Raw genomic sequence first — 10,107 nt, forward strand, 5'->3', positions numbered from 1 at the left:
CATTTTAACGTTTTTTTGATATTCTGATCTGTTTTTGAAAAAATAAACTGGCAATTTTTTAAAGAAATCATCCTGTGTAAAAGTATACGATTTTTGGTCAATGCTCCCTTCATACTTGTACTTCCATATACAAGATATAACGTTATGAACACTAAAAAGGTTTTAAACAGCTGCGTCTTCTTTAAAAAATAATCGAATCGAGATTACCTGCATCCTATACGAAATCATGTACTTTCTTGTTTTTTAATCAGTCTTAAGGAAAAATTCTACTCTAGTTACTAGTTGTTATTTTTTCTCAAAATGATTCATACACGATATGATTTTGTTATCTATTGGAATTCCCAAAAAAAAAACATGTAAATAAAAATGAAATTAAATGTAATATCGTTATTGACCTTCAGTAAGGGTTATCTAGATAAAATTATATTTAATACTTTTGGAAACAATTTCAAAACATTAAAATTATTTCAATTCAGTTATGGCTTCAAAGAAGATAGTTCTTACAGTAAGTTGTTTATGTCTGATATTCTTACAAATAACAACTGCATCTTCTGCCAATAAAAAAAGTAAGTTTTGACAATTTATTTATTTATTTTTTAAATGTTTAATTTAAAACTTCTTTATTTTAGAACAGAGCCCAAAAATGATACTTAAAAAATATCATATTTATAACGACTGCGAGCCACGCGAGACGTTGGTTAAAGTTTCAGATTTGCTATTTGGATATCATAAAGATTCGGTAAGATTTGAAACAAAATTATATTTTTGACTCAAGTTTGACTCACCATTCTGACTTTTCTCACTCAGTATGCAATGGGAGAATAGTTCATTTTCGCCTTAGCCTGATAATGAATTGATTCCCATGCTAGCCCAAAAGTTCCATATTTTTTTATTACCGAGAACTTCATATTTAACTTTTTTCTATAAAATAAAGACTTAAGCCATAAATCGCTGAAAACCACGTGTCACCGCTGGCGATCCACCTTTTGGCTAAATTCATCTTTCCTACAAAAAAAAAACGGATGAATCAAAAAATTATTTTTTACTAGCCTGACCACAATTTTTACTCGCCTTTAGGGCCATAATTGGAATTTATTATACATTTTATATGTAATATAGATACTTCATTTTAGACTCCTATGTACGTTACGTTAAAGCAATGCCAAGGTGGGTCGTTCCATAGTCCACTTACAGCATGCCAACCAACTGAATTTTCGAATACTACAATATTGGTGGGATTTCCAAAGCCTAACTCAGATGATATTGAAAAGTGTTATGAATATACTATTAAGGAACATAAAGCTTGTGATATCTTATGTAAGACTAAATCAGAACATTGCAGGAAGGAGCAATATTATGACGCAAACAATTGTTCATGTGAATGTAAAAATGATATGGAAGTAAGTGCTCTTAAATGTTAACTTCTCGTGCTTGATTTAGTAATTTCAGGTAAACAAATAAAAAAATTTTTCAATTTTGAATTATGTTATAGCCTGGCGATATGAAAATATAATTACGTTTCAAATTTTGAGGGTGGGGGACGAAAATTTAGAATAAAATTGTACCAGACATAGTTTAAGAAATATTGATGCCTCAAGATTAAAAAAAATCGCTTATAGAAGAGATACTTATGTTTTTAACACAAATGCCACTCATTTCATCAGATTTAAAGATCAACTAACATTTCTAACTAAATTTTCATTTTAGTGTGATGAGCCAATGATATTTGACCCGAAAACATGCAGCTGTGTTTGTCCAAATGAAGAAGAGTGCACGCACGGTGCTATATGGATTGCAAAACGGTGCATGTAAGTTAAATTTCATGAATTATTCAAATTACAAAATGTTTAACATCGAAATCGAAAGTTCTAAAAAGAAAAACTACTCAAGATAAATTCAAAATTATGTTCCTGAAGGATCTTTAAAACGCTCTTCCGTGCAAATTGCACTTCAAAAAGCTTAATTAGATTAATTTGTACATGGTGACTGCGTGAAATCATTCTTAAGTTCCAGGTGCAGGTACATATTCGTCAATTTTAAGTTGGAGGAACAAAATTTACCGACGTCCATATCTTATGATGCGTTTAAAGATTACCGAACAGTGCGAGTGTTGACGGGTTAAAAATGAAAAGCTCTATCAAGAAATGACTTTTTATTCCTATAAATTCACTTACGCTTCGTTTTGTTTTTCAAATATGCTTTGACAATACACTAAATGATACGAAGTCTTTTCAAAATATATATAAAAATAATCACCAATTAATTTATTTTTCAGGTGTATGCTAGCATACATTAGTGAAGCAGGGAAAAAAATGCTGAAGCCCATGTAAAAGGCTAAAAATAGAGTATATTATTTACATTGAAATTGTATTGATACAGAAAATAAAGCCAACTGTTATGAATTCAAAACAAAGAAAAAGCTGCACAAAAGCCTTACATCTACTTACAACGTGTCTCAGTAAAACATTTTGGCCGAAAGAAAGTATGCATTCAACATTAGGGGAGGAAAAAATCGACTTAAAATATTGCGGCTTACAAATTTTTTGTTATCAATATCGTCTTCAAAATTTTTCTAAAAAAATGTCAATATTTCTAGGCCATATAATCCATACAGAAAAAGGATAACAAATTGATAAGATGATCAATACCTTTCACAATATTGGAGATAATTTCAGTTGTATTTTAGTGCTAATTTGGCGAAGAAAGTTGATACCTATCTTCTTTTTTTTTTTTTTTTTTTTTTTTTTTTAATATATTTTTATACTGTGTGTTTAACAACTATGGTCATTTACACAGTTTAGATGTATGTATATATAAATATATATATTAGTTACACTATATAGGTTAATTTAGAGTTTATTTTGTAATTTTGTAGACTTAAGGAATTTAAATAATTTTCGTAGGTTTTGTTCGTCATTTCCTAGTATTTCTTTGATGTCTGGTGATAGGTCTGCGTTTACTCTGTGGTTGTCATATTTAGCGCATGTAATGAGTATATGTTGTGTGGTTATTGGTACTTGGCAAGAATTGCATAGTGTTGGGGCTGTTTTTTTTAGTACATGCTCGTGTGTCAGTTTGCTGTGGCCAATTCTTAGACGGGTGAGAGCAACTTCGTCCCGACGGTTAGTTTGGTATGAAGAAGTCCATGTACTGGTTTCAGTTTTAATTTGTCTGAGCTTGTTTGTCATCGGCACTTCCAGCCAAGATTGGGTTTTTTTTTGGTCGATTTTTTGCTGGCATAATTTAATTATATCTTCTTTACATATATTGGGATTATATGTTCCATTTGTTAGGGCTTCTTTAGCGGCTGTGTCTGCCATTTCGTTGCCTGCTATACCTGCGTGTCCTGGTACCCACACGAAAATGATTTTATGATTTTCCTCACGTAGTTCCTGATAAGCTTTTTGAATTTTTTGGATAATTGAGTTTTTTGTGATTCTGTTTTCAATTGCTTTTAAGGTACTAAGGGAGTCACTAGCTATTAATGATTTGTGTGATTGTGTGTTGTTTGAGTTTTTTATTATTCTTAGTGCACTTAGGATGGCTTCAGCTTCGGCACTAAAGTTTGTACAAATTGGATTTAATTTAAATAGGTGTTTATTATTGTTTTTTATTATTGCATATGCCGCGGAAGTGTCGGTTCTTGAGCCGTCTGTATATATTATTTCGTAATCATTATAATTTGTGTTAGTTAATTCACTGAAACATTTTTTAAATTCCGTGGATGTGGTGTTATTTTTTTTATTGTTGTCATTTAGTGAGTAGTCAATTTTTATATTAAATTTAATCCAAGGTGGTACACAGGGAAGTTTTTGGATCTGGTGAATGTTAGAAATTTCATGTGGGCTGATCTGAAGATTATGTAAAATGGATTGTAGGTTGAGGGATATCGGTTTAGGGTATTTATCATGTTTTTCAAAAATGGTTTTGTATGTGGTATTATTGATGGTCTTTTTTAATTCGGTATTTGGTTTCTCATTTGCTTTAATACAGTATTTAAGCATAATCAGTTGTCTTCTTTCGTATAGGTTGTATTCGCCTGATTCACAGAGAAGACTATTTATAGGTGAAGTTCTGTATGCTCCTGTAATCAGTCTAATTGCAGAGTTGTGGATTGGGTCTAATAATTTTAAGATAGTGTTTTTAGCTGTCATGTAGATTTGGCAACCGTAATCTAACTTTGAAGTAATTAACGCATGGTATACTTTTTTTAAGGATTTTCTGTCGGCTCCTGTGTTTTTGTTTGCGATGATTTTAAGAATATTTAGTTTTTTTTGCACTTCGTTTTTCAACCATAATATGTGATTTTGCCATTTTAGTCGATCGTCAAGATATAATCCTAGGAATTTGTGTGTTGTTGAATTTTTTATTTTAGTTTGTTTGATGAATATGTTTAATTTGTGTTTTCGTTTTCTGCTGAAAGATAAATATTTTGTTTTGTTTTCAGATATATTTAGCCCATTTTTGTCGCTCCATTCAACCAGGCTATCAATTGCTGTTTGTATTGATTTTTGGGCATAGGATTTATTTGAGGTGGCTAAAAATATCACTAGATCGTCGGCATATTGAATAGTTTGGATGGGGTACTGAAAGATTTCTACGATGTCATTTACTGCTATGTTGAATAATAAAGCCGATAGTATTGACCCTTGTGGAATTCCATTAGTTTGATAGTATGTGTTGGATATTGTGTTCTGTAATTTAATTTGGAATGTTCGGTTTGAGAGGTAATTTTGAATATAGGATGGTAGTTTACCTTTAAGACCCCATTTGTGCAATGTGGTAAGGATTTTGTGTCGCCATACAGTGTCGTATGCCTTGTCAATGTCGAGGAAGACTGCATCCAAATTTTGGCGTACAGCTAATGCATTTTTGATGTTGGTATCTAAAATGGTTAAACAGTCAATTGTGGATTTGTGTTGTCTAAAACCAAATTGGTTGTTGTTTATTAGATTGTTGGATTCTATAACCCATTGTAGACGTTTGTATACCATTTTTTCAAGTATTTTTGAGTTGTGGTTTAGTAGGCTTATAGGTCTATAACTGGATACTTCTAGTTTGTTTTTATTTGGCTTGAGTATTGGAATAATTAGTGAGTTTTTCCATTCGGTTGGTATTAGTCCTTGTTCCCATATTTCATTGCAAACATTAAAAAGTAACGATAAGGATGATTTATGTAGTTTTTGTAACAGTTCGATATTAATGTCATCAGATCCTGGTGCTGATTTTTTAATGTCATAAAGTGCGGAATTAAATTCATCTAATGTGAATGGTTTGTTGTAATCATCTTCCACGTTAGAGTAAAAGCTGATGATTTGTTTTTCTTTTTGGTTTTTGTATTTGCAAAAGGTGGGATTATATTGATGGGAGCCGGTGACCTCTTCAAAATATTTACCAAATTCATTTGCTATTTCTTTTTGGTTGGTGATTATCTTATCATTTGTAGCTATTGCTGATATTGTGTCCATACTATTTGTGCCTGCTGTTAATTTTTTGATATTTTGCCAAATGGTTTTGTCCGATGATTCTGAGTTTATTGTGGAAATGAATTTGATCCAGCTCTTTTGTTTTTCATCTTTGATTTCTTTGCGTACTTTCGACCTAGTTATTTTGTATTTGATTAAGCTATCTTCATCCTTACATTTTTTGAATTTTCGTAAAGCTTTTGCTCGTTCCTTAATTAGCTTGCTAATGGTTGTAGTCCACCATGGTATTCTTTTGTGTTTAAAGGTAATTACTTTTTTGGGGACGGTTTTATTTATTGCATTGTTGATACATTCATAAAGGGTGTCGATTGATTCTTGGATGTTGGAGGTTTCGCAAGAGTCTATTTCAGTTAGTTGAGTGTATCTCTCCCAGTCGGCGTTATCGAAGTCGTATTTAATGATCGAGTTATTGTGATAATTATTTTCAAATTGTACAATGACAGGATAGTGGTCAGATGAACAGGGGTCTTCGTGAATGTCCCATTTAAGTTTCGTTGCAAGCTGTATTGAAGCTAGTGTAATGTCTATCGACGAGAACGTGTTCGTTGCGGTGCTAAAATGCGTCGGTTTATTATTGTTTAGAATTATTAGATTGTCGTTCAATAGTAATAACTTTTCTATTTGTTCACCTCTTTTGTTTGTTTTATTATTTCCTGTCATGGTTGTGTGTGCGTTTAAATCACCTAGAAGGATGTAAGGTCCTTGTATTTGTTTTATGATGTTTTGAATATCTTCTGAATTAAATGGTTTGTTCGGTGGAATATAAATATTACAAATTGTTATTTTGTTTGTCCTGTTCATAATCACTTCTGTAGCTACAACCTGATGATCCGAGGATATATTTACTTGCTTTGCGTATATGTTTTTGTGTATAAGGGTAGCGACTCCTCCACAGGCTTTATTTCCTCCCAAAAAATCATTTCTGAATGGAATATAATTTGTGATTTTGGTTTTTTGGTGGGGGTTTAGGTGGGTTTCTTGAATACATAGAATTATAGGTTCGTATCTGTTAATTAAGATTTGTAATTCTGCCAATCGTTTATAAAAACCGTTGACATTCCATTGAATGATTGAATTCATTTTTTGGTATTTTGTTTTAGTCGTCATCGGCACTCGTTGAATTTATGTCTTGGGTTAAGTTGATTTTCTTGATGAGTTTTGTAAAGGTTGTTTTAGCATGTGGGTTATCTAATAGAGGGTATAAGATATTTATTGTGTGGGATAGGTCATCTGCATTGATTTGGTATTTTTTTATTATATGCGATATGTCTTTTATACCGGATGATTCAATTAAAATATTGTTTAAGGTATCGAAGTTAATAATGTATTTTTCTGGTTCTTTCTCCATTGGGGCTTTGAGTATGTTAATTGAAATACTGGGCATGTATTCTGTTCTAGATTTTTTCTTTTTCAGTTTATCGTTTGTCTTTGTTGTTGTTTTTTTTGGCATCGGTTCTGTTGTTTTGGAGGTAGAGCATATGTTATCTATGTGTTGCATTGGAGTTTTTGTTGTTTGATTGATTTGGTCTGATGAGTCTCGGCTACTGGATGACAGTGTTCTTTTTTTCAAATGTTCATTATTTTCTGTTATATTGTTGATTGTAGTAGAGGTTATGGGGACTTCGTTTTTTTTAATTGTGTTTGTGGGTTCGTTCAGATAGTTTGTTTCTGGTTCATTTGATTGCATTTCTGATTTGTTTGTTTGTTTTTCTGGATTGTTTTGGTTGATTTTTTCAGTATGTGTTGTGTTGTTATTGGGATTTTCTGTGTTTTGTTGAGTGATTGTATTATCTGTTGTTGGTGTGGTGTTTGTATTGTTATTAATTAGTATTCTACAATTGTTTTCTGAGTGGCCAAATTTATTGCAGTAGTTACATTTTATTTCATTTACTGAAAGATATAGTTTATGAATTCTATTTCCGTGATTTACTTCGATAAAGTCAGGGATTGCGGGATGGTCTGCGTTAACAAAAACGAATCTTCTGAAGCTTTTGATATGTGCGAATTCCTTTTCGGTAAATCCTGCTGACATGTGGTAAATATTAGAGACAACATTCAATTTATGTTTTTTAAGTTGTTCTAGGATTGTTGTATTTGTGATGGTGGGGAAGGCCCAGATTATTATCCTGTGCGATTGAGTGATGTAACTTCTTAAGGATATATCTTGGTTTTTAACCTTGATTGATTTGAAATTTTCTGTTAAATATTTGACGTCGTTTTTGGTTTTGAGGTATACAATGATTCTATTGTTGGATATTCTTGTGCTGAATAAGATTTTATCTGCACCAATGTAGGAGGCCAAGGCGCGAATGTATTCTTTGAATTCTATATTTTGGATTGTCTCCAAAATGATAGCGTTTTCGTCGTCTATATTTTGAGTGGTTTGTTGTCCAGATTTGAGGGTTTCTGCGAAGGATTGTGTGTTTTGTGGTGGGGTTTGGTTGTTTGGATGATTTGGATTCGTAGGATTTGATAGTAGTTCTTGGCTCATCTTGTATTATTTATTAGTTGGTTTAGTTGTGTTTTATTAATAATTGTTTGTTCACTATTTATTATATAAATTATTATTATTTTACAAAGTCGTAAACAAGTTTATAACTCACCATACCTATGGTGTATTGTTGTATTCACTGATTTTAATTTTTAATTTTTGCTACACAATAATAGACACGTCTATTCACTGTCAATTCAAAAATTCTCTCCTATCTTCTTTTTGCTGCACAGAAAATAGTGCGAAAAGAGAGTAATTAACCGGCATGTGTAAAAAAATTTATTTACTATATTTGGTCTTTTTCGAAAGATCTATCTTTTATTATAAGAAATTAAAGATCTATTTTCTGTTGGAGAGACCTATATTCCAATAATATCTCATCAACCCACCATTCACACTCGTTTAAATTTTCAGACAAAGTTAAAATGTTATCATGCAATGCGCAAGGAGTGTGGAGATCCATTAGTTGATGTGGATACACTGGAGACCACGCAAACTGCAATGACAATTTAGAGAGATTATTTTGATGGACGCTTTCTCTCTAAGAGTCGATTACCAGCGGCTGGCTGTATAACTTAGACTTGCTTGGTTCACTTTTTATCATTAATAACAATGGTTATCACATAATAATTTTTGGAAACGATAGCCCGACGATAATGTTCGAAACGAAAGTCGGACGGTAATCTAACGTACGGCAAGCTATTGTTGATATTCCGGCAGCTAAGCATGAGATAGTGAGTAAAAATGTAATTAATAGAGTACATCAGCGCGTAGATAGACATGATGGAAAGCACCACCAAAATTATCATTTTCCATAGTTTTTTATTAGTTTCCAACAATAGTTTTTTCGAAACACACCTTCCCCACGCTCGCCCGTTCCTGCTACTTCGAAACAAATTCATATAAGTAAATAATTGTATTAATAATTGCTTTACTGATTTTTATCGTACGATAATCCCAAACTGTTGTTTTCATCTTCCGCTTAAACTCCCTTTAAAAATTTTTCTTTGATTCGATTTCATTCGCAGGTAGTTTAGATACTAAATTTCATTCTTTCTTTGAGTTGTAGTCCTTGAACACTGCATTTCGTGACAACATTAAAAATTCTTTTATTTACTATTTTATACGATAGTTTATTTATGCAAGTGTTAAAATTTTAACTAGCTTGCGCAGATAATGTGTACACGACGATCCAATATGCATGCAATAATTAGATAATATTGCAATGTGTCAATAATTATTTAACGTTTGCATTTAAATAAACGTCATTTATTTGTATGGCAATATTCATTCCCCAAGGTTGTTCAATTATTTAAAAAGAAAAGAAAACGCTGGATTAGGGAAGCATGTTTTTCACTATTTTTTTCACCATTTAGTTAATTTACCAAAACTGTCACTTTAGAAGAGTCATTAAGAGTGAAACTCTAAGAAAAGAGTTTCTTTGTAGTTTTTGGATTCAATGTGAATACCATATTAACGACCTAAGGATTGTTTAAATATCGTTTGTAATTTAAAGTTCTAAATTAATTTTTTTTTCAAAATTCAAATTTAAGAACATTAATATGATATTGAAGCATAAATTATAGGATTGCATAGAGGCAAAAATTTGCTTAGATGATAAATTGCAAATGGTTTTTCTTTCTAGAACTTTGCTCTGCAACAAACTTCCATATTATAATTTTTATTCCATATTATAATTTTTAGTAAAAAGCAACTACAGATTTCAATCAATGCAATTTCATGGTGAGTAAAAGTTTGCGAGATTAAGAAATAAAATTATTAGACTCAGTGTACAAGAAAAATGATTTTCTTGGCTCAAACAAGAATGTTTGCAAATGTGTTTAAAGTTCGAAAATCATGAGATAAAAAAAATTTATTGGTGCAAGTAAATTGGTTTAAATAAATTTTTTAAAAGCTTTTCCTACCTGAAAAATTGAAGTATGCTTAAATAAAATTTAAAGGTTTTTAGATTTGTTTCCATTTTTATCAATGCCTGGTCAATAAGTTTTCCTGTTCTTAATCTTTTAACCTTCTATTTTGCACTCCTTTGCAGAAAATAATCCTTTGTTAATCTTTTAGCACAGTCAAAATCATTTCAGTATAATGTTTCATTTAGTCGACGTACACAAA

At 31.4% G+C, this 10,107-nt stretch overlaps 1 protein-coding gene across 1 annotated transcript; it reads left to right on the forward strand.

Annotated features, from left to right (window-relative positions):
* Positions 1-478: 478 nt before the first annotated feature.
* Positions 479-2,542, forward strand: LOC123292532 (balbiani ring protein 3-like). Its single transcript, XM_044873246.1, has 5 exons — positions 479-566; positions 630-739; positions 1,134-1,400; positions 1,708-1,808; positions 2,276-2,542. Exons 1-5 carry the CDS (start codon positions 479-481, stop codon positions 2,328-2,330), a joined length of 621 nt encoding a protein of 206 aa, XP_044729181.1. The 3' UTR covers positions 2,331-2,542.
* The last annotated feature ends 7,565 nt before the right edge of the window (positions 2,543-10,107 follow it).

This window comes from Chrysoperla carnea, chromosome 2 (genome assembly GCF_905475395.1).
Source record: "Chrysoperla carnea chromosome 2, inChrCarn1.1, whole genome shotgun sequence".
Classification (NCBI taxonomy): Eukaryota; Metazoa; Arthropoda; class Insecta; order Neuroptera; family Chrysopidae; genus Chrysoperla; species Chrysoperla carnea.

Excerpts from the sequence above, each read along its gene's own strand:
- LOC123292532 (XM_044873246.1), top strand. The coding sequence starts at position 479 with ATGGCTTCAAAGAAGATAGTTCTTACAGTAAGTTGTTTATGTCTGATA. Across the intron at positions 1,401-1,707 it reads AATGTAAAAATGATATGGAA|TGTGATGAGCCAATGATATT; the intron begins GTAAGTGCTCTT and ends TTTTCATTTTAG. Across the intron at positions 1,809-2,275 it reads TGGATTGCAAAACGGTGCAT|GTGTATGCTAGCATACATTA; the intron begins GTAAGTTAAATT and ends TTTATTTTTCAG.